General features: G+C 25.9%; 2 protein-coding genes across 5 annotated transcripts in view; both read right to left on the bottom strand.

Annotated features, from left to right (window-relative positions):
* Positions 1 to 26,616, bottom strand: part of LOC135922771 (uncharacterized) — a 32,873-nt gene that overhangs the window by 4,246 nt on the left and 2,011 nt on the right. The window contains exons 1-4 of one of the 4 annotated variants that reach the window (XM_065457237.1): positions 22,821 to 22,941; positions 3,724 to 3,843; positions 3,571 to 3,660; positions 2,182 to 2,404 (exon numbers count right to left, since the gene is read on the bottom strand). In XM_065457237.1, the coding sequence (XP_065313309.1) occupies positions 2,182 to 2,404; positions 3,571 to 3,660; positions 3,724 to 3,829 (419 nt within the window). In that variant the 5' untranslated portion in view covers positions 3,830 to 3,843; positions 22,821 to 22,941. Of the gene's footprint in view, positions 1 to 2,181; positions 2,405 to 3,570; positions 3,661 to 3,723; positions 3,844 to 4,730; positions 4,817 to 21,061; positions 21,084 to 22,820; positions 22,942 to 26,616 lie in introns of those variants that run through there. The other 3 variants (XM_065457239.1, XM_065457238.1, XM_065457236.1) reach the window with 3 other exon arrangements.
* LOC135922772 (programmed cell death protein 10 homolog) lies at positions 20,601 to 22,076 on the bottom strand. Its single transcript, XM_065457241.1, has one exon. The coding sequence runs from the start codon at positions 22,005 to 22,007 to the stop codon at positions 21,075 to 21,077; it is 933 nt and encodes a 310-aa protein (XP_065313313.1). The 5' UTR covers positions 22,008 to 22,076; the 3' UTR covers positions 20,601 to 21,074.

The raw sequence follows: 26,616 nt of genomic DNA, 5'->3' as shown, positions 1-26,616 counted from the left end.
TATCTGAATTTTATGGCATATGGGTTAAATGCCCATTAGTTTTAGAATAATTAAATAGTTATTTTTCATATGAAATATTGGAAACATTATAATTCGAGAAAACTTTATGCAAAACAGTGTAGCATATGCTATTATTTATTTAGACCCTAGATAACAAGTTATATTGAGCATTGAACAAAAACAGATTTCTACATCATAATTAATTATGGTATAAGCAGGCTTGTTAATCGATCCTTTTAAAAAAATCGAATCCCGATCACGATCTTTTGAAAAAAGAGGATCGAAATCCAGGATCGACCTTTTTTAAAAAAAAGGATCGCGATCACGATCACGATCCTTTTCTTATTTATATTTCTGATCGATGCAAAATTAACTAATATAAAAAATAAATAAATATGGTATAAATTTATTGTAATTGAATAATATAATATAAGTATAACAATTAAAATATATTTATTCATAATAAATTAGCCTTTAATAATAAAATTTTTTCTAAATTATCATCATTTAAACAACCACCTTTTTCATTATATACATGTTTAGCTTTACTAAACAAGCGCTCCACAGGAGCGGGTGGTAAAGGTGTGTTATTTCAATAAATGTTTTTTTTAATAACATAATTATTAAAAATATTCACTGAATCATCATTAGAATAAAAAAAATTATTAATGGAAAGAGCATTTTGTGACAAGTTTTCCCCAAAAAAGGTATCGATCCATGCATTCATTTAAAGGATCTGCATATGATTGACCCTGTATATTTTCTAAATGGGCAATTAACCTTTCTTTAGCAACAAATTTTGTGGCAGATTAATAAAAGGCCAATTGAGCTTAAATTTTGGGTAAATTATTGATGCCAATATATTACTGTCATCATATAGTGAAGGAAATCTATAATTTTTATTATATGCATATTGTTATGATCTTCACAAATAATAAAAATTGTATTTTTAAAAGAATTAATTACTTCTAAATGCCTCTTTAGGTTTGAACTTCTAATCTTTGAAGAAGATATTTTGTTTGTGCATAAAGAGCATTTTGCATAGATCATTGTATGGTTACTTCCAACCGTTTCACAAAAGTAAATTACTTACGTAAATTATGAAATGGTAAAAGATTCTCATTCTCACTTATATCTGCTGTCACATCAATAGAAGTAGATGTATCATCTTCTAAATCTATAATGGAGGACATTATTAAAACCTAGAATTTATAATATAATTAATAAATAAATATAACTTGTTCTTACAAAAAATTTGGGAAATTGTTGAAATATAAAATCTGGTGGTAATTTATCTCAAAATTTTTATTTTATTTATTGCTTTTTAAGTAAAAAAATAATTTTAAAAGGATCGGGATCGAATATTTAAAAAAAATGATCTCAATCACGATCCACAATTTAAGGTCAGGATTAAATCCGAGAAAATTGACAAATTTAGGATCGAATCTAGGATCGGCGATCTTTTGATTCGATCCTTTAACAACTCTGGGTATAAGCAACGGGGCCTGCAGGTCTCTGATATAATTTAGATTAAACGACAATAACAATGTTTTGATTACATTTTATATCTAATCGTTATCTGTTTTTAAGCACAATAGCAAAGATCAAGTGGAAAGACCAAAATAATAGCATTTAAAAATATTGGATGAATATCGGCATACTCCGTACGTCTTTGTAAAAGACACTTATAGTAAATTTTTATACTATTTACTAATAAAATAACTTTGGTATAAAGGTAACAGTATCATTTGCAACCCTAAATCTCTATGAAATCCAAGTGTCTTATATCAAATTTGTTAGATAATGTTTGTATAATGAATAATTTAGTTAGCTTTTTTTCTAAAAAAATTAGGCGTTTTTGCTTCTTTCATTAAAATAAGACAATCATTTTCCCCAGGGAATAGGAGAAAGAAATTAGCGTTTTTTTTAATTTTTGTGCAACTTTATAAAAATGTGTCTAGTTTATTTCAATTACTAATTTCGGATCTGGTTATTAGGCCTAAAAATATAAAATTTAAAAGATTGGCCCAGTTTACAAATCAATAAAAATATTCAACCGAGCCGGAGTCGGTCTAAAAATTTCAATTTGCAGTGCTTTAAGTTAGTTTAGCCAATAATTCCTAATGATAAAATGTAACGTTTAAATAATTTAATATTATAATATATTAAAAATTATTTTACATGTTGTTTGGATTGGAACTGAACCTATTATTAGCATTACCCATGTTTCTTATGATATTTAGAGCAGTGATATTGACACACGCTCTCCCCGGATATTTAGAATTAATGGATACGTCCCTCGTAATATTAGGTAAACAAATGCATTTGTAAAATATTCCTGAATTTTCGCATCTAGCTAATGGAGAGCAATCGTTAAGAGTCGAAGAAGAGCAATAATCAACATCTGTTATGTAAGAAGAAAATAACGGAGTGACAGATTAATTAAAAGGAAAAATTTATAATGAAATGGGTAGGGTTAGATTAATGTTAATACTATATATAATTTTATTTTTGAATGATTTGATATAAGATGCAGATTTTCCGTCAGGTAAAAAATCAGATTGATACGGATGCTTATTAATTTATTTGCTGAAAGTTATGGACTAAGGCAGAATGTTAGCTAGTCCACCGTGGGTGAAATGTAAATGATAACATATGGCAGCAAAGAAGCTATAAGTAGTATTTCATTAAAAATTAGATATATTAAGGGACTAAGATCCGTCACAGAATTAAATTACTGTGAGTCAGGGGCCTCTATGAATTTTTTTAGTTCGATGAGGCTCAAGTGAAACTCAATTTTTATTATCTGAAGCGATAAATCGAATATATTACTTTAAACCATTGATTTAACATTTATGATTCTAAAATGATTGCCAAAGTATTTAAATAGGTACATATTGTATTACTTTCACCATGAATATTACCCCCCCCCCCCCCCATCTCGTGGATGCTTATATGCTCATGGTGAATGTATTACTATATTTTTGTCATCACACAATTCCCATTGCCATTTTTTTGAATATTTTATGCAATTAAATTGTTTTTTAAAATAATTAATATAAAAATTCTAAAAATGTCCAAATTACGATTAATATTTTCTAAAAAAAATTGATAAGTGGCTTCCCCAAAAAAGTAAAGGCAAAAAAGGGCGTCAAAATGGAAAATGAAAGGGCGCGATTGAACAAGAATCGTAAAGCTTAAAAGTAAAGAATGGTTGATTAACAAAATAAAAAGCGTCGGTCAGAAATTAAATAATCATAAATAAATCTAACTGTTCGCGCAATAATTATTAATAAAATAATAATAAATCATAGTTATATTTTATCCTTCATTCCTAGTTAGCGCGAATTCGCAGCGTTGTATACAAAAATTATAAAAATATTATATTTTCTTTCTTTCCTATTTATCTCTTCCTTCCTTCCTTCCTTCCTTCCTTCCTTCCTTCCTTCCTTCCTTCCTTCCTTCCTTCCTTCCTTCCTTCCTTCCTTCCTTCCTTCCTTCCTTCCTTCCTTCTCTCCTAACTGAGAATACAGGGTTACAATTTTTTTATATTTTCTATGTTAAAATTACCTAAAGAACAGTTATAATTTCCAGTGGCGAAAGTTTGAGCTGATATACAAACACCGGTTTTTGGACATGTATAATACCAAGGTAAGCATTCTATAAAAAAATTATATTTTAATTAGTATAAGCTATATTTTAAAAAAATATATAAAAAATTACCTTCATCCGAATAATCTCCACAATCATCCTGGCCATCCCTGAAATCGGAAGAAAGTACGCAGTTTCCATTTCTACACGGAAATTGACAGTCACTACTATTTGACATAATTTGTCCATAAACTTTAAGAAAATATTTATATTTAAAAAAAAATTTGGAATAGCCTGTCTATCAATTCGCCTGAAAAACATGTGATATAAGAAAAGAAATAATAATTCTACAACAATATATCATATATATATTTAACGATTCGGTTTACACTAAGGTTTATAGTAGAACCCTTCAAATTAATTTTTTTTACCTGATTTAAAAATATTTAGGTTCGAATACGACTTTCGACAAGTAGGGCTCTAAGAAAAGTTAGATATTAAGAGAAATAGTCTCGCTAATCCATTAGAAGTTTTAAATTTTTTTTAGATCAATCGCTTGGCAATGATGGCCATATTAAATATATTTAAAATTATAATAAATGTTATTTGCTGTGAGGTATTCACTTAAACGAGGAAGGAATTTTATTTTTAATCTATCATGTGCTAAAATTTATGCGAGATAAGAATTAATGGAGATCCCGACATACCCCCTGCCCAATAATATAATTTTAAAAATAGAAAAAATTACAAAATGAAAAAATTCGGGCCTAAAATAAATTTATATAAAATTACAATAAATATTTAGATTTGCCTTAAGATCAGAATTTAACAAAAAAAAAATTAAATCAAAAAAGAATATAATAGATTTAAATAGGCTCCATAAGTAAAAACTCGTTTCGGTGGATTTTTAAAAAAGACCCGATTAATTAGCCAAAATAACATTAGATGGAAAAAGGTTTGGGCCACTATTTGCCAAATTTAGAGAATTATATAATATTATTTTGCCTAAGATCTTCCGGACGTTTTCGAAAATCGGGCCTTTTAACAATCCTACCCATAAGTATCACGTGCATTTTTTTTATATTTTCAAAAACATAAATATATTTTGATATTATAGTGAACTAAATAAAGTCTAATACCATCCTAGTAGAATGACGATTCATTCATTTAAATGCATTTTGAAGCGTCGTTGAATAAGAAACAGCTGATTACCCGCTTTTATGGTGGGAGTGTCACTAGCACCTGATTAGTAATTGATACTTAAATAAATGTATCGTCAGTTTCCGGTAGTATTATATATAAATAGTAATGCCTGAAAAAACTAGATTCTATAAGAATTGAGAGTGGAATAGGGAGGGGGGTGACGCTTTATTGGTCTTATTTGATTTTTTTACTTCTCTTAGATATCGATATATATATGTGTTATTGGAATAAGGAAAACCTCGTGGATTTGGAATCTCTCAATTTTAATCATTTACCGAGGGCGATTTAAATTTTTTTTAAATAACCGCAAAATGTACTCCAGCATGTGTAGAGTACCTTATCCTATTCCAGACTTAATATAAACGTTTGTGTTTTAATTTTTAATTCATATTAAAAAATCCGTATAATAAAAGTTAGGTCCAAAGGTCACGTTGTTTAAATATCAAATGTGGGTACTCTATACATGCCTGAAATACATTTACAACCAAATCAAACTTTCCCAAATATTAAAATTGCTCTCAATTAAATGTATCATGGATTCCATATTCCAATACTACATAATATATTATTACAAATTTATTATATCGAATTAATTATTATTATCAATATAATTGCTAATAAGATTTCTCATCCTGCGAGAACATAGGATCATCAATAAAATATATATCCCCCGGTAACCCGAAAATAAATTAATATTTTATTTTTATTTCTACCCATTATTTGGCTGATTTAATATTACAATCAAAATATGATTTTTTTTTAAAAAAACAAGATTTAAAAGTCAGTCAGGAGGTTTGAAAGATTTTATATTTATTTTGATATCATGAGCAGAATATTCAATTACCAATTTTTTATATTAAACTATTTTTCCTTTTTAGGTAGAAAAATATGTTTTAATTAAAATTATTTATTATTTTGATTCTTTAATGTTGTTTTATGCAGTGTTATTATAGTAGCGCACTACTTTTTTCAGCAACGGTTGTTTTAGCGCGCTAAAATTTAAAAAAAATAGCGATAGTGGTAGCTCACTACTAATTTAGAAAGTAGCGAATAGTCCAAAATGTTGACAATAGAGATTGACATTAAAGATAATTTTGGCATAGAGCATATCAAAAAAGATTTTCCATGGAAAATGATGATAATATGGAATTTCCTTTCTAAATTCGCAAAATATTTTAACTTCGATAAAAAAAAATTAAAATGGTCTTAACTTCATTGCAAGATTTGTCAGAAGGTTTTATCATCAGACAAGACTAGTACAATTCAGGGACCCCGAGTGAACTGGAATGATCCTCTGAACCGTTATAAATAACTGGACAGTAGACAAACCGATATAATTTTTTTTGAAGGAGTAAAATGAACCTTAAAAAAATTGTTTCAACCAGAATGAAATATATAATTTTACATTTTTTTCCGTGGTGTAATACATATTTTACTATATCTGCGTCGTTATTTATAATTATTAAAGATCAAAATATTTGTTTAATATCCATAAGAAGTATATAATAATTTTTTTACTAACACAATCTTTTAACTGCATATAGTATTAGAGCCTTCTTATTTTCTATATCTTAATATAAAATATCTAAATAACCAATTTTTGAATTGCATTTACTTAATTAATCTAAAAAATTATCAGTTTTTATACAGTGGGAATCAAGAAAATTTTAATACCCAGAATTATATAAATTTGCTATTATAGTACTTGTGGTTTCTGCAGCACAAGTTTCTGTTAAAGGGCCTTATCGGGGCTAAAATTTGTGTTCACAACGAACAGATATGAATCGACTCATATTAGAAAGTATATTACTTCTACGTTCAAATAATATATTTAAAAATGAGTTATGATTATTATTCTTATATATTTTTTTTAAATATATTAATCGGTATCCCGTCTTTACAGAGAATCTTTTATAGAGAATGCAAATATAGAGAAACTTTTATAGAGAAAACAATTGTAGAGAATGTCGTTTATAAAGAATATCGTTTATAGAGAATGATTTTATAGAGAATTTATTTTATAGAGAAACTTTTAAAGAGAAAACAATTATAGAGAATGTCGTTTATAGAGAATCTCATTTATAGAGAATGATTTTGTAGAGAATTTCGTTTATAGAGAATGATTTTATAGAGAATTTATTTTATAGAGAAACTTTTAAAGAGAAAACAATTATATAGAATGTCGTTTATAGAGAATGATTTTATAGAGAATATTTTACAGAGAATTGTTTTACAGAGAATTATTTTATAGAGAATATTTTACAGAGAATTGTTTTAGAGAGAATTATTTTATAGAGAAGGATTTTATAGAGAATAATTTTATAGAATTTTATAGAAAATGAATTAAGTATTATTTTAGAAATAAATTTTCTCAAAAAAAACAAGACATATGCCGTCATATAAATTCTCGGAACCCTTGAATAAAAAAAGGGAAAAAATAATCTTAAAAAAAATTATTCACGTTCCTGATTTGTATTGCTTATGAATAATTATGATAATATTTTTGAGTTTTCTGTTGTTATTTTTTAAAATACGCTGAACAATTAGAAGTAGTAATGCTAAAATTATGAAAATGTTTCCTTCTTTATCAGTTTCTATTAGTGCTTTGCTTTAACTAGTAGAGTAGCCATTTTAAAAAAAAACTATTAGCAACAAAGCCAGCCTTACACCAATTGTTTTAGAAAATTTTGTCAATATTTAGTTGCTTTGTGCATTATTTTAATCTGCTTAGCCCGGCCCCGATTTTTTAAAAATATATTATATATTTTTAATTTGCCTAGATAATAATGGTGTTGTAATATTTGGTTTTAAAATATATGGCCCGGCTCGAGTTTTAAAAAAAAAGCTTTTTTTGACCCGGCCCGTGTATTTAAAAAAATAAAATTTTAGGCTCGGCGGGTATATTTAAAAAAATTAAAATACTGCCCGGGCTTAAGGTCGGGCAGGTCTCTGATTTATAGTGCGCTTTTATAATTTCCCTAATAAATCTGATTTTACCAATTCCGAAGAGAATCTACCCTGGGAATTTCATACGATTGCGCCAATATTTTTTTGTATTTAATAATTTTATTTTGTTTTATTTTTTCATTTTAAATCATAAATTGAGCGCGTTTTATTAAATTTTAAATTTGATTTCGCTGAAAATGCATTATAATATGTATAGAATACCCACCCTATAAATTTCAGAAGATCTTATATTGAACCTCTGAAGAAATTTTAATTTACATTAATCTGAAATTTAAGTAATGTTAGTAGCCTAAAAATCAGCTAAACCTAATTTGGCTTAACCGAAAAATCGCCTAAAACTAATTAGACAAAATGTAGGGACTGGGAGCTAGGCTAATCGCCCGTCAGCGTTACGCATCACTAAGCCTAGCCTTTATTAAAATTATTTAATATATTTATTATGTAACGATATATGACGGGCGATTAACCGAGCTCCTTAGCCGTTGCCTAATTTTTGAATAATTAGTTCTCGCCTATTTTAATGCTAAGCCTAATTATGCTTAGCCGATTTTTTAACCTAAAAACTTGGCTAACCGTTTTGGAATTGCCTAAATTAACCGATTGCGCAACATTAAGGGTGGGCATTCTACACTTATTCAGGTGCATTTCTGACAAAATCAGATTTTTAAATTTAATAAAACGCACTAAATTAATGATTTTAAATGCAAATAATAACAAAAACAAACAATACCCATAAAACTATAGCCTTACCAAAATTAAGTTTAGTTAAAAAATCACTAGAGCTGTCTAATATTCACAGGGTAAGCAAGGAAGACCAGGGGGTGGTTAGATCATTTCTGTCAAAATCGTCAAAGGTCCGAAAATAATTGTATCTGAATTTACAAGATGATAGTTCAAACCCTTACCTAAAAATTATACACCGACAAAATTTAAAATAATACACTTTTTTCTCTAAATTGATTTTAGTAAAATGAAAATTTCTTATTACAAGCCTAAACTCCTTAGCAGTGTAGAGAAAGATGAAACAAATTTTAAAATGTTTTATAGGTTTTTTGCACTTGTTAAACATTCCGAAGATCAGACTTTTAATATTTATAAGAAATTTTTTATTTACATATAGGGATTATATTTATTGATACCAATTTGTTTAAATATGGTAGGTTCACAGACAAACTTGAATTTCATCATATGATTATAAGAAGTTTTGTATCATGATATACACTGATTTCCATCGCATTGTAATGTCTTTCTTTAGCAAATATCTAAGCTTGATATTTGCAGCAGATTGCACAATATTTACTAACTCTTTTACACTTAGAAGATATTTTAAATACCTAATTATCAAAAGATTTTGCATCATATATTATAATACTACCACCTTCTTCCCCCACTTCACTCATTTCCTATACCACATTAAAATTAGAACAACGGACCAAATACAAACTACCCATTTTAATTTCAATGCCAATCTTGAGTTATAACCCCTTCTCCTGTGGTAAAAGGTCCTGTTTAACATTGTTTGAATGGTTAAGCGTCTTTTTATTATTGGTAGTCGGTCTATAGATCTGGTTATAAGCAAGTATAATTATCATTAATATTTAACTTCGTATCATTAGGGCTAATTATTTATTCAAACTTTTCTGTTGGGAGGGGGGGGGGAAGGGGTGGGTGTTTCTTAATAAAAAAATTTCCATGATAAAAGCAATATTTTTATTTTTCAGCATAACATAAGGATTTTCATTATCTACGCTTTCTGAGACAGATATCTTACTTTTCTTATATATTTTTTATAGGGCCTTGCTTTCTACTGTAAAAAGAGGAGTCATAAATGATCGATTCAGCTTGTTTAATTAATTTTTATATCCATCAATGCTTGCTTTTAAAACTTTTATTTTAAATCCCTCTTTTAGTCTTGAAGAATTACACATTTAAAAAAATATGAAGGCATATAAAATGTAAAAAAGAGATATTTTCCACCTTTCGATTTTTTAGGGTTGTATCTACTCCTTGAAGTACAACTCACAAAGTAAATTTTTTATTCCATTAAATTTTCTCATCTTTAGCGATGATAGTAATGTTCAATCACTTTTATCGCCACATTAATAAAATTTATGACATTCATCAGATTAAAAAAATATAGCAACTGAACTGAAATGGAAATATACTGTAATTTGTGTTAAAAATAGCTAAGTTATTTTTAATAATATATGAGGCATGTTCAATTCATTCAATTTTAGCTCTACTTATATTTTTTATATTTCTATATCCATTTTTATACAATTTTGTCTTTGATCACATAATTAGAAAAAAGACTCGTCAGGAAGCAAGAACTTAGCAAGAATCAATTAAGGAAATCAATAATCTATTTTTTTCATAATTCCTTAGTCACAATAGTGGCAATTTCATCATCAGAGATTACACGAATTTAGTACGAGATGGATAGAAATTCAATTCAACAATCTACCTATGATGCTGAATATTGTTTCATGTCTTGTTGTGATAAGCTTTGACCTTGTCGTTTTGATTAAACAATTAATACAAATTTATTATCATAAAATGCTTATCAAGTCCATACTAAATCCCTCACTAATTAAAGCATTCTTTGTCAAAGAATAATATAAATCCAAGGTCTAATTATCTGTTTGGCTCAATGTTTTAAATAAAACTTTTTTTCTTAGTGCCTTGCAAATTTTATTTATTTCGGCCAAAGCTCCATCCAAAATCTTTATTTTTAGGACCCTAGCTATAATTTTAAATTTTAGGCCTGAGCCTGTCCTGTCCCAAATTTAATTGGAAAATATAACTAAACGCATATTTAAACAATCAATTAATATAAAAATTTAATTCCTTTACCCTAATCTTTAGAGAAATCTATTTTATTGCTTATAATCTTTTTTACATTTTTTGAGTCAAAAAAATCAATAACCCTATTTTAAAAAAAAATATTTTTAGACCCAAGCCCGACTTTAACTTAATTTCCAGGTTCAACTAAGTCTGTCTAAAGGCCGATAAATATAAAATTGTAGTTTTCATCAAACTCCATTCCAGATATCGCAACTGATGTAATTCATTTGAGATAATGCATTCGCGACAATGAATTCGCGATAATACACTTGCGATAAAGCATTCGCGCTAATACATTCGCGATAATGCATTCGCTATAATATTTTCGCTATATTATACTCGCTATAATGCATTAGCGGTAATGCGTTCGCTATAATACATTCGCGATAGTGCATTCGCGGTAATGCATTCGCTATAATATCTTATATAGAAACCTTCAATTGACGGTTTTGGTTTTTTAGGTAGGACAAAATTGTGGTGCTTCTATTTAATCAAAAATATTGGTTTCTCTATAAATATGTGGAACCCCTAGAGATCGGCACTTTTCGACACTCAATATATTAAAGCCATCGCATACATCTAAATGTGTATCATTAGAGATTAATGAATTCTTAGTTATCTATATTAAAAAGATTTATGAATAAAATTTGTATAATAAAATAGAAAGAAAATTATATTTAGAAACGTGTTCCGAAACGCAGAACGAACGGGAATGTGACATATTTTTTACCCAAACAACTGGTTAAAACCTTTTCTTAATTAAAATTAGAATAAGATTCTCGTCCGTCATATATCCATAAGGGTAAAGTTAAGAACCCTTCTAAAGGCTAATTTAGATAGCTGACATATAAATGCAATATATAAAAATTTTAAAAATGGTTGGTTCAGTTTAGATTCTCTTTAATAACGGTTAATACATATTTAACAAATCGTTTCAGGGTTGGTTTAGCTGAGTTAATAATCAAGCTACCTTGATATGAACTAAAAAGATTTTACAAAAAAACCATTGTTGAAACAAATAAAGTCATCGAAAAAATACAACAAATAAACTGAATTGTATTATTAAAATGTTAATTTTGATATATTTTCAAATCCCGCATAAATTTTTTGAACATACAATATTTCTCTATAAAATCAAGATCTAGAAAAAATTCTCTACAAAATAATTCTCTACAATGTAATTCTCTACAAAATAATTCTCTACAATGAAATTCTCTACAAAATAATTCTCTATAAAAGTAATTCTCTTTAAAATCCTTCTCTATAAACAACATTCTCTATAAAATCATTCTCTTTGAAGTCATTCTCTATTAAGGACCTTCTCTATAAAATAATTCTCTTTAAAATCATTCTCTATAATCGACATTCTCTATAAAACCATTCTCTATAAACGGCATTCTCTATAAAATCATTCTCCTTGAAGTCATTCTCTATAAAGGACATTCTCTATAAAATAATTCTCTTTAAAATCATTCTCTATAAATTACATTCTCTATAAAACAATTCTCTATAAATGCATTCTCTATAATTGTTTTCTCTATAAATGTTTCTCTATAAAATACATTCTCTATAATGGTTTCTCTATAAAGACGTGGAACCATATTAATCATATATATTTATAATAAAAATAAATTAATTTTATCTATTCTATAAATAAACAATATAACTTAAACTTAAGTGACTACAAAAATTTTAATAAATAATATTCATATCAAAATCATTTTAAGATGGTGCTGCTTCAATAAAAATAATTCTAAAAAATTTATATCCATGATGAACTTTTTATAAGCCTTTACAATTAGCTGAACCGAACCGAAACTTTATAAATTTTTCTTTAAGAACCATAACGAACCGTAACCACTATAATTTTTAACATATGGAACCATAGCAAAACTGAACCTTTATGAATAAAGGTCCAGGTCCCTGACAACTTGAGAAAAACATTTAAATGTAATATATCAAACAAATTTAATAACAATGTATAGCCCAATTTTTAATCAATAGTTTTTGGACTAGATTATTTTATATGAAAGTTGATTTTTCGGCAGTCCAAATATGGTATTATTCAACTTGCCATAAGATATTATTTAAGAATTATATAAATTAAAAATTACAATAAATATAATTAAAAAATATTTAAAAAGATTCTAAAGTAGCGTAAAAAGGTAGCTAATAGCACGGTACTTTTTTTGCAAAATAGAGGTAGCGATAGCGCGCTACTTTAAAAAAGTATCGTTTAACAACACTTGTTTTATACAATGTATAAATATATATTTCTTTAAATTTTCTATCATAAATTATAATTGATATTTTTATATGATAATAAGAATAAAATGAATATAACTATATAATTAAATTATTAGAGTTATGGTGAATATTAAAATTTAATGCAGCATAATAAAGAAATTTATTAGAAAATAAATAGTTTGAGCTATTTTTCCTAATTCCACTTGACCACGGATCGAACTTTCTATGCCTAAATAATGGCATTATAGGTTTTAATTTTGCTACATATTTTAAAAATAAATCTTGGAGTGCATATCGAATGAAGTTGTGCCTATAAAATTATATATATCACATCAATATTCATTTTATAGAAATCAAAATAACAAAAACCAATAAACGTTTATTTTGATTTTGGATAAGTTTTTTATTTTTAAAAAATTTCAAAATATTTTTGGTATTTTTAAAAATTCTTTATCTGTTTTTTATGATCTACAATATATTTTAAAATTTAAACATTATATGGTGTGTGTTTAAAAAAAATTATGATTCTCTTCAATATATTCAGTTCCCAATTATTCCCTTATCGAGTGAGTGATAATGTAATAAATGGTGAAAGTGACACCGTTTGAGAAATTAAATGACCTATTATATTAATTATTATTTTTAATTAAAATAAGAGGGTGAAGAAATTTTGTTTGCAATCTAACTATATACTAGTTGGCTACTATTTAAAATAAATAATAATAGATAAGCCTTTGCCAAATGCAATGATATGCAACTGCAAGAAAGTATAAAGATATTTTTTTTTAAAACTCTCGTTGATATATAAGAAATAAAGGAGTGTATACAAAAATATAATTATGATCCCCTTGGTCATAGATGGTCCTGTCTTAGAACTAATATATGTACCCCTAACTTGAGATTAAACCTGCCGATTTTTATCAATTAATTCCCTCCTCAGAGTTAAGAACTCCAAAGTCATTAAATATATATAATCATTTGAATAAACTGTTTTTAGTCTTTAGTACTGTCGGTTCATTCGGACACCAAATATATTTCTCTTTTCTTAAAACTATTGGACAGTAATGGAAATTAATTTAATTCTTATGAAGGTTTCTAATTGCCATAGAGAATCTCCACCAATAATTGTTGTTCAAATCAAATTGTATAAAAAAAAATTTTCGAGAGAATTTTCTTTTGGTTATTAAAATTTAACTAGAAATGATCTCAAAATTAAATACCCGAAAAGAGAATGAGGTCTGGTTATCGGATTCGTTAAAACAAAATTCCCTTCCCAAAGCAAAATCAAAATGTCGTTAGAAAGGAGTGCTTTTCCCCAAATTAAAATCCAGAATTCGTTTACCCATTCCATATGGTGATAGATGACGGTCTACCAATAAACACCATTTAAATATACATGTATTCTATCAATAATTTTTAACGAATTTCTCAGTTATTTGATAGCATATGTGACCTGGGAAAGGAGGTTAGAAGCCATTGCGTTCATATATATTTAAGGGAATTAGCAAGTCAGCTCCTAGAGGCTAAAAAAATATTATTGAGTGAGTAAAGCGGGGCGCTTTGCCTCCAATTTATACAAAGACTCTGACAGATTTTAGTAAAATTGAACTGCCGTTTTATTCGGCTAAGCTTAAAGCCGATATTGAATCGCGCATTTTCATATTCGTAAAGAACCATTTTAAATCGACTCATTAACTAAATACCACTTATTTTTATAAAAAATAGAATCTCTTTGTTTTTATTTTGTATATGATTTATTTTTTTAAAATGATCCAGTTTTTTAAACTTTACTAAAATGGAGTGAAAAATAAATATTATTCATATATAATCTTTCATATTTTATTATAGTTATAGGTTTCTTGAATAACCTATCATTCTAAAATTACTTTGATTATATTATCTGTTTTCCCTTTTCAAATTTTCACATTGGTTTATTATGTAAAAATAGGGATAATGTCACTTTTAAAAGTAAAATAGGAAAAATGCCCTAAGCTATAAAAATTTTATGAATGGCAATTAGTGGTATACCTTTTTTCGGTTAATTAGTCAGCTAAGCCATTATGAAAAAGTAGCTAAATTTAGCCAGTCATCTATGCTGGAACTGCTCTATGTTCCTAGGTCGGATGTAACATCAACATTTAATATAGACTGACCTGGCAAAATTATCAATGTTATGTTTCCTTTCCTATCATTACTTTTTTTTTGCCTGATTGAATATCTTAATTAAAAAATAAATTTTCAAAAATTATGAAGTTTAAAAAATAAATTATTAGGTATATAGACTAATATAGATATACATATTATTAAATTATACAAAGGTATTGCTGAATATTTAAATTTGTTTCATAACATTAAAATCGAAAATAAAACAAATATTTTAAATCTGAGATTTCTTCCCTGTATCCTTTTAAATAAAACGAGCACAGGCTGCAATTGGCCCATTTAGATCTAGTCAAAAGATTTCGAGTTTGCAGGTCTCTAGTGCACAGAGCCTTGACACTAACTATAGTTAGGCAATATTGCGTGGTCTATATACACATTAGGAAAAAGTTTTAGCCCGGCCCGCCCAGATTTTACAAATCCAGGAAATATATTATACGGAAAAACAATCATAATGATGAAGAATTAGGCATGATTTTTTTATTATGGCAATAAACATAAAATGTAGGAAAAGGAAATAGTATTTATGAATTCATGATCATAGTAGCTAATCATTATAATTATAAGCAAAATGAAATATATTATTTTAACAAAATTAGGATTTAGAATTAAATTTTTTATATTCTTGTCGGTCATCTCTACTTTTAGCAAGGCCTGGCCCAAATAAATATTTTTAGACGTTATCCAGCTTAGCCCAGTATGCTTCGTCCCGGGCCTGGTATTGCAGTTTTCTAATCCAAGTGCGCATGCTCAAAAAATCGAAGAAGCATCGACGAATTAATTAATTTGAGTTATATTTTCAAAAATAATCTTTAGAATGCTGAGTTTTTTGGCTAAAAAGTTACGTCATTTTTTTGCCCCAATTACTCATTATTCGGTAAATACCAGAGCATCGAACTATCACTCCACAGTTAGCCTTTTTTCTTTCTTGGGTAACCATCCATCAACAGTTAGTGCGAATTTACGATGGAATACAAAATACAGCGTATTATAAAATTCGCGGCGAATTCGAACCAACTATGAATGCAGGGTCAAGTCGGTACTTTCATTCCATATTTTAGCTTATTTTTTTGCATTGTTTTTTTGCTCATTCCTTTTTTTATTATATATATTTGGGATTTCTTTTTAAAAAATTAATCATGATATATTTTTTAATTTATTAAGTTAAAGTTAACTATTTGAATAGATAAAAAAAATTGTTTGTACCAGATTTGTATCAAGATATGTACCGACCCAAACTAAAGAAAGAAAGGTGCCAAACCGAAATGAATCATTAAAATTTTCTAAACCTTAACCTGATCGTTAAAAATAAAAGTTAAAAAGAAGCATCCGAACTGTTAGTTAGAAAATACATTCGAAAACGGTTTTTAAAAATACATTTTTATTGAATGATTAGCATGATGAAATATTATTTATTTTAATAGAATATATTGTTGTATCTGTCATATGGACTTTTAAAATATATTTTCTTCGAAAAGAAAGGATTATTGTTTTTGAATCATGTGATTTATTTGTTTATATAAAGATTATTAAAAATGGTGGTATGAAATATTATACGGTAATTATAGATGCTATAAGATATATTTATATTTAGATGAAATCTTGACAATTTTGATATTAATAATAATTAAACAATATTGTTTAATGTTTCGATATACATATATGATATATATTATACACTAATTCATTTAATATAAATTTTTAAAAATAAATAGTGTATATATAAATGTTTATCTTTTAAAATAAAATAAGATATTCAATTTTTTTATTTAAAATTTTTAAAGATAATAATGGAGATTTAAAATATTCTGTTTAAAAATATTTGACCAGCCCCAGGTATTTTTAATAAACAAAATTTAAACCTGGCCCTCATTGATAAATATTATCAAATAATTTTAAAATATAAATTATTATTTTGCCATGGGAATCCTTTTCGGATCAATATAAGACAAAAGGAATTGTTTTAAAATTATTTCTTGCTTGGTTAGATACAATAAGTAAAATTTAGGTAAAAAATTATAATCGGGAAATATCAGATCTGTATCGGTGAGAAAAAGTCGTTCATAGCACTATAAATTAAATTTAAAAAAAAGGTATTTGCTTAAAATATCGCTATAAAGTAGAGATGTGCTAATATATAAATTTTTCATCTACCCGAAACTATTACAAAACCGATCCGATCGCTCGAAATTTGTAATGATTTTTATTTGCCATCTTTGAACCAATGTCATAAAAAAATTAAAATTTCCTATTTAAAAATAAACTTACTTTCTAGATTGATTAAGTTTATTTAGCTTTTTATTCTCTAATCATCCCAATTTATATAGGCAATGTTTATGGCTGAATGCAGTGTGGTTGAAAAACGGCGAAATCAAGATTTTAGCCAAAATATTATTACATATGTATAGAAATTTCGTCAATAGAGGGCAAAGTGTCTAAGCTTGGATAATAATTTTTGGCCAAAGATCAAGAATATTTTTATTAAAACCTTTTATAATGCTAATTAATTTAAATCATTTGTAAATAATATAGTATTTTTCAAAATTATTACATTTTTTTTAAACATTACATAATTGAATTTTGGTTTCTTTTTATTAATTTATTATAAAATTAAGTATAAAATAAAATTATATATACAATTAGGGCTGTGCCGATATTAAATATCGGATCGGATCGACATAGATATTTAGCGTTTCCCAAAGATATCGGATCGGGCAGATATCTGTAAAAAACCGATCCGATCTTTTTACTTTTTTTTGTTATTTTATGTTATGTATATTTATTTTACATTATTATTATATTTTGTAAATAATTTTTTTTAAACAATGCAATTGCACAAAACCCTTTAAATTATATTTCTTTTTTAAAATAGATTTATAGGTTTTTTTTATAAAAATAGAAAGGAACACCCAAAGTTTTATTTATTTTAAATCTTTTTAAATAATAACGCCAATTATTTATACTTTAAATAAAAGAATTTATTTAAATATGGTATTGTATTATGGAAATATTTTAGAAAAGACAAAGATTTGCAAATTGCGTTATCCGCGGAATTATCTGAGTCTGCCTTCAGTACGGCAGGGGATATAGATAGTCCATATTGTAGAAGCTTATTGCCAGAAAATCAAGAGACTCATATTTATTAAAAAATCTAATATATTCTAATTTTATATTTTATATATTAAATATTACAATTTTATAATTCATACCAACATAAAATGAATATATTATTAAATATATTTTTTTAATTAGTCTTAATTGTAGAAATAAAAAAATTTAATTAATTGCATAATTCGATTTTTTGCATAAAAAATATTGATTTATTAATTACATTTTGTTCAATGGGGGGTGGTAAAAAATTAGTATAAATATCGGATCGGTTTTGAAGCAATATCGGATCTAATCGGTGAAAAATATATGGATCGGCACCCTATATACATCATAAAATAACCTAAAACAATAAATGTTTTTTTAATTTTCGATATTTTTTAAGAAGGCTAAATATCGGTCGAAATTTGATATTTTTAAAAATGCTAAATGTAGGCCCACATCTAATTAATATCCGCACAGCCTTACTTTCTAGATTTTGTTATGCCTCTTTTTTGTAATTTTTTAAAAGCATCTAGATAGCTAATATCTATATTTAAGAAATATTTTGCAGAGTAGTATCCAGAGTTGTTTAAGTAGCGTACTATATTTTTTGGTAGCGATAGCTAATAGCGTGCTACTTTTTTCTAATTAATTATGTATAGTGCGCTCCTTTTTTTGAAAGTAGGTAATAGCGCGCTACTTTTTTTGAAATTAGCCAATAACGCGCTGCTTAGCTACTTTTTAAAAATACAGTGATTGTAACTATAAACATGAAAATTTAAATATAAAATCATAATTAATTATAATTTTAAAAATTGAAATTTATATTTTCAATTTGTTTTATAATCCTAAATCATCTAGTGTAATTTATTTAAAATGTCATCGCAAATGGATATCCAAAGCGATGTACAAACAATTTTTGTATAAATAAAATGGAGTACAGTGGAAGAAAATGTTTTTAATAACAATAATACAAATTTTCCATTTCCAAAATTAGAAAATATTTTTAAAATAATGTAAAAACATATGTTTAAATGTAAAAAAATTTGTATCCTTAAATAAATCTAGTAGCTATAACCTCAAAAACACCTAAATGTAATTATCATTTATAAATTCTAATAGTATTTTTATCTTGTAAGAAATATCATGCCAACAGTTTTAAAGAGATAGAAAAACATCTTAATAATTTTTTATAGGGGAGACTACATCCAAAAATCAAGCTAAATTGATTAATAATATTGTAATACCAATATTTCTCAGAAACTAGCTGATAAAATAATTGTCGATTTTATAATTGATATAGTTCAGCCAATGTCATTTATTAATAATCCATCATTTACATGATAATTAAAACTATAATCCTTGTACAATAATTTGTTGTCGCCATACATTAATGATTGAAATAACAGACAAAGATGCCTTAGTTAAAACCATAAAATGACTTCCACTGATAATTTTTTTGAAATAAAAGATATGAATATAATAGAAAATCCCCATAGATGCGTTTTTTAAATCTAAAAATACAAATGAGTATTTTTATTATATTAAAAATATCTATATAAAATTAAATAATGCCTTGCACTCAAGTGCTAATGTTGAGAGATTATTTAGTAAAGCAAAACTTATACTTTCTGTTCATCGATCTAGATTTGGGAATGATAGTGTAAAAATTAATTTATTTCATAAGTTATAGTCTTTTTACTTATAATTTTTTATAATCAAAACTAACTTTAAATATTTATGTTGATTTCTATGTTTTATATACTATGCAATTACATTATAAAAAAAAATAAAATAAATTCATTTCTAAAATTTTTTTTATAAAAAGTATCTTAAAAGGTAGCCAAAGCTACTTTTAAAAAATAGTAGCTAATAGCGTGCTACTTTTATTTGATGGGCAGCGATAGCGGTAGTGATAATTTTTTTGACAAATAGTGATAGTGGTAGCACCCTACTTTTAAAATTAGGGTTTAACAATTGGTAGTCTTCATAACTGAATAAATTTGTCAGGAATTATGAATATTTTTTGTAAGGCTGTGCTAACCCACAGAATTTGATATTCACCTAAAACTGATCCAATATTTACATTGATTTTTAATATAATTAAAAGGCAACAAATAAAATTTAAAAATTAGAATTTATTTGATTAAATAAAATAAATATATTTGTTATTGCACATATTATAACAAAAAAATTATGTCACATTTTAAGCTATCATTTCTTTCAAATTAAGTTTAAAAAAATTTGATTGTTAATGTTTGAAATGTATTACTAGAAGTAATTCTTGAAATATCTTTATTTTATTTGTAATCAAATTTCTTTTTTCATTTAAATTCATATAATAAAAATAATAATGAAAAATAAACATTTTACAAAAAATACAAAATAAACAATTTAATACATAACACTTTTATTTTATTATTATAAGAAAATTATATCAAATATAAAATACAATGATAAAATAACAAAAAATAATGTTAATATCAGATCAGGTTTAAAGAACTCTAAATATTGGCCCCAATCTTTAATATGGCAGAGCCCTATACTCTTCTGAAAATAATGAAAATGATTGAATAAATAAAATGTTTCAATAAAAATCAGCATGGCTCAAACTTGATTAATAAAAAGGATTTGCCTAGCCTGTAATTTATGATAGAAAATAACATAAATTTGCCTAATTCTAAACATAGAAAGTTCTCAAAATTAAAGCCTGACATAAAAATATTTTGTACTAATTATTGAACACATAAGCCATGCTTTCAGCCATACTGTCCTCTAGTCTCATTGAACAATAAAGAGCTCATAGATGGTATATTTAAAAATGTAATGTTAATTAATCATAAATTTTAGCTCACAATGTTGTTTCATATTAATTTATTAAAGTTGATAAAATAATATTCATCTGTCCATAATTTATATTATAATGTTTTATAAATTTATCCAATAAACAATTATAAACTTTTTCAAACTTATCACATTAAAATCTGTTCTTTGACTGTGGCAGCAATTAAATCAGCCTGATAAACTAAACAATTTGCACTTCTAAACACTGCATATACATCTCCTTCCCTAAAATATTCTTTAAGAGTATTACTAAATCTTTTAGAATAGCGTACAAATTCACGTTTTTTTTGTTCAATAAGGGTTTGAAATCTCTGTTTTTGTTCTTCATTTAATGCCATAGATGGGTTATTTTTTTCCATTTGTGTATCAGAAAAACTTGATATCTCATTACCACCAATATATAAATAAACTTCATTTACTGCATCCAATAAACGTTTAATGGCACCAGCTATTTCTTTAATTGTTTCTAGAAATATTTTACGATCTCTGATTTGATCAGGAATTTTGCTTAAAACACTTTTGAGTTCTCTTGCACGCATATCAAGATCACTTATATAAGTTGGAACTATTGATGAGGATGATGGGATATTAGCCTTAGAGGATATTAAACTATCATCCTCTAATTTTGAGTGTAATACAGTGTTAGAGGATGCCAGCCTTAATATACTTTCCTGCAATTCGTTGTCAACTAAAAGAGTGGTAGTTTCCAATGCTTGAATTTTATGTTCATTTTCTTGACTTTCTTCTAATTTATTTAAATTAGTTGTTGATAAAACAGCATTCCTTAATAATATTCTAATAAAATCATAAGAAAATCCTGGTTTCACATTTTCCATTTTATTAAAAGCAGTTTGTAACTGCTTAATGCATGAGTCAATATGTGAATTATCCATTCCTATATTATTTATCATTTTATTTATAGCTGGTCTCAATACTAATGGCAATATCAATCCAGCAACTATTAAGGGGTTGGAATTAATAGAGGGATTATTTGTTATTCCTTGGTCATTAGTTGATTCCATCATATTATTTTTATTTTTTAATACAGTTTCAGATGTCATTTTTTATTGTTTCTAATTATTTACAAAATTTCATAAATATAGCAATTGAAGGTAAAAAATAATTTTTTAAACGATATTAATTTATTAGAATTTAAAATGATGGAATATATTCTGACGTTTATTTCATATTAAATTTTTCGATAAATTAGAGGCGAAAATAATTAATAAAAAAATATTGAAAAATTCCTTTAATTTTAAAAATTGTCAATACTTTTAAAATAAAATATCAAATATTTTTTTGCATCTTAACTGTATAGAATCAACAAGTACAAATTAAGACGTGGAAAATTAAAAGTTATATATTATCTTAGCTTGTTCTTTCCATATCTATAAAAACAAGTGTGAATCTATATCATAGTTGTTAAAGTAGGAGATATTGTAACGATGATAGGAAATTTGATATGCTTTCTTTGTATAGACGGTATCGGCGATGCTTTTGAGAATCCGTGGTAATATTACTATATTTATATTAATCAGTATCAAAAAATCAATTTATTTCCGATATTATTTGTCTTAAATAATAGTATAATTCGTTTTAATAAAAATTGGAAATACAAAAAGATATTAGATACATAATTACATTTCTTATTTTGATTTGATTTCTTTAAATTCAAATATCATGAGATAATCCTTAGATTTATTATAAATGATGACTATCAATTTTAATTATAATCTTGATAAAATTTTAAAAATGTATTATTTTTACAAATTGAAATATTTAGTATTGATGTTATTTTTAAAAATTATATATATGTTATTATAATAATTTTGTTTTATCGGAATTGTATATATATAATTTAAATGTAGCATTACGAATAAATCTGAGGAAACTGCATTTGTTTTATTTAGGTATCGATGGACCATTAGGAATTTATTCAGATATCCAGTGTTCGCATTATAGTAGCGAATTTGAAATAAAAAATATCGATATCGTTCAATAATGTGTAATATAAGTCCTTGGGGATAATGCCAAATTGTAATTGATTTCGGAAATAAAGTAATATTGCATAAATTCTTTTAATAAAAATCGACTTTTATTTTGCCACAATAATAAAATTATTTATTATGGCTAAAATTAATTACATAAAAAAATAATTTGCTTTTGCCTCAAAAAAATAACATCATTTTAATTCCATTGTATTTAGATATGAGAAAATATTAAAAAACATCACTTTTTTAAAGGAGACCAGATTTATAGCGATTTAAAAATAATATTAAATTTCTTTAAAAAATATTTAATAATTTTATATTTCATGAAAAAATTGAGTATTTTTTCAAATATAATTTTAAGGAAATTATAATATTTTATAAAAGAAATTTTAATAATAAATTTATGATAAAAAAAAATTAATCCTTAAATATATAATCCTCACTATAATCCATGGAGTTTTAAATAATATATGATGGGTGTATAAGAATATTAACCATACCCGCTTAATTTATCACAGTGTAAGCCTAGGAGTGGTCTAAAAAAGTTGTCAATGAATATGAGATTAGCATGTTAACCTTGTATTTTGAACTTATATTTAAAAATAATGTATAGTATATAAATGTAGACAAAAGGAGACTGGGAAATATACGTTGGAATATTCGCAATCTTTGGCAAATATCATTTTACACGGGTATGACTAAAATACGCGTCCCCGAAAACTACGCGTCCCTACGCGTCCCCGGTCAAACGGGTTTAATTTATATAATATTAATAAAAAATCTAATTTAGCTTTATAAGATGAGTTAAAAAATGTTTTTTATGATTTAAAAAAAAAATGATAACTTAGTAAATTTTTTAAAAATTTATTTTTTTACATGAAAAAACGACGCATCCCTACGCGTCCCCGGTCAAGATATAATTTTTTTAAAAAAATAAAAGCAGATTCATATTTAGCTCATTAATGGATACATAAAATGTTTTTTTTGATTTTAAAAAAAGTGTTAACTTAGTAAAATTTTTAAAAAATTATTTTTTTTAATTAAAAACGACACGTCCCTACGCGTCCCCTGTCAAGATACATTTTTAAAAAAAAATAAAAGTAGATTCATATTTAGCTCATTAAATAGATACAGAAAATGTTTTTTTTGATTTAAAAAAAAAGTGGTAACTTAGTAAAATTTTTAAAATACTAATTTTTTACATAAAAAACTACGCGTCCCCGGTCAAGATACAATTTTTTTTTTAAATAAAAGCAGATTCATATTTAGCTCATTAAATGGATACAGAAAATGTTTTTTTTTTATTTAAAAAAAAGTTGTAACTTAGTAAAATTTTGAAAAAACGCTTTTTTTCTTCATTTTTTGCCTAAAATACGCGTCCCTACGCGTCCCCGGTCAAGATAGATTATTTTTATAAAAATGAATATAGAATCGTGTATAGTTTTTCAAGGAGATTCCGAAAATGGTATTTATAATTTTTTTTTGACTAAACAACGCGTCCCTACGCGTCCCCGGTCAAGATACATTTTTTTTAAAAATATAAAAGCAGATTCATATTTAGCTCATTAAATGGATACCTAAAATGTTTTTTTTATTTAAAAAAAAGTGGTAACTTAGTAAAATTTTGAAAAAACACTTTTTTTCTTCATTTTTTGACTAAAATACGCGTCCCTACGCGTCCCCGGTCAAGATAGATTATTTTTTTAAAAATGAATATAGAATCGTGTATAGTTTTTCAAGGAGATCCCGAAAATGGTATTTATATATATATATATTTTTTAAATTAATTTTTGACAAAATTTTTTTTTGTCTAAACTATGCGTCCTCAGTCAATATACGTTTGTTTAAAAAAAATAAAAGCATGTTCATATTTAGCTCATTAAATGGATACAGAAAATGTTTTTTTTGATTTAAAAAAAAAGTGGTAACTTAGTAAAATTTTTAAAATACTAATTTACATAAAAAAAACTACGCGTCCCCGGTCAAAATAGATTATTTTTATAAAAATGAATATAGAATTGTGTATAGTTTTTCAAGGAGATTCCGTTGACCGGGGACGCGTAGGGAGGCGTATTTTAGTCAAAAAATGAAGAAAAAAAGTGTTTTTTCAAAATTTTACTAAGTTACCACTTTTTTTTAAAATAAATAAAAATATTTTCTGTATCCATTTAATGAGCTAAATATGAATCTGCTCTTATTTTTTTAAAAAAAATGTATCTTGACCGGGGACGCGTAGGGACGCGTAGTTTTTTTATGTAAAAAATTAGTATTTTAAAAATTTTACTAAGTTACCACTTTTTTTTTGAATCAAAAAAAAATATTTTCTGTATCCATTTAATGAGCTAAATATGAATCTGCTTTTATTTTTTAAAAAAAATGTATCTTGACCGAGGACGCGTAGGGACGCGTAGTTTTTAATTTAAAAAAAATAATTTTTTAAAAATTTTTACTAAGTTATCATTTTTTTAATTCATAAAAAACATTTTCTATATTCATTTAATGAGCTAAATATGAATCTGTTTTTATTTTTTAAAAAAAATTGTATCTTGACCGGGGACGCGTAGGGACGCGTAGTTTTTTCATGTAAAAAAATAATTTTTTAAAAATTTTACTAAGTTATCATTTTTTTTTAAATCATAAAAAACATTTTTTAACTCATCTTATAAAGCTAAATAAGATTATTTATTAATATTATATAAATTAAACCCGTTTGACCGGGGACGCGTAGGGACGCGTATTTTAGTCATGCCCTTTTACACTAATAAAAATTCCCTTTCCCCTCCCCTTTTCCCCCATTCCCAGAGAATAAACACAATATCAATATATTAATGGGGGGGGGGGGTGTAAAAGTTTATCTGGGGCCAATATATTTTGGAGATATTTGTTTTTTAGTCATTAGAAACAAATTCAATATCCATGTATGGAGGCCATAACTATTTTTAGTAGGGTCACGCCGCCCGGTGCGGGGTTTTTTTAAACAATATTTTCTTCAAGGCTTGCATAATATTTTTGGCTAAAATATTTAGCTAGCCGTTTTTAAAAATAGAACTGTTCAACAACACTAATTTCTATAAGTAATTTCTAATCTATGTTCATATTTTGGCAAATAATCCTGGCTCAGCATATGATGCCAAAATATCATTTTTACAAATAAATTATAAAAATCACTTACTGGTAGCAAAATGTTTATATCCTATTGATTTAACATTTTCCACACATGTTCATTAAAGTCTTAGCTGTAAAATAATATTGGTACCTTTATAGCTTATTCTGTGACCGAAATATCAATATATAATTAATAAACTTCATAACTTTAACGAAAACAGATAGCAATTTTTAATGTAAAAATAAATAAGTTATTTTCAATGTAAAAATAAAATAGTGGCCTAAATCATTTTTCCTAATTTATGAAAGTTTATTAATTTTTTAAAGTTGGAGAAATTAATAAATTTTCATAAATTTTAGCTTAACGTTTAAAAAGATATGAAAGTTTTACGAAAAAAAGTAATTAATATTAATTAAAATATTTCAAATTATAATAAGAAATGTTATATTAATCGGGAAACATTTAAGTTAAATGAGAAGTATGAAAATAATTTAAGGAATTATAAATGTCAAAATTTAAAAAATTTTTAAAATATTTTAATAGAAGATTTTGGGCAAGTTTCATAATTTTATA

The sequence above is a fragment of the Gordionus sp. m RMFG-2023 genome, chromosome 1 (assembly GCF_954871325.1).
Source record: "Gordionus sp. m RMFG-2023 chromosome 1, tfGorSpeb1-WG-v2, whole genome shotgun sequence".
Taxonomy (NCBI): domain Eukaryota; kingdom Metazoa; phylum Nematomorpha; class Gordioida; order Chordodea; family Parachordodidae; genus Gordionus; species Gordionus sp. m RMFG-2023.
The sequence above is the reverse complement of the archived record's forward strand: the minus strand, read 5'-3'. Positions and strand labels throughout refer to the sequence as shown.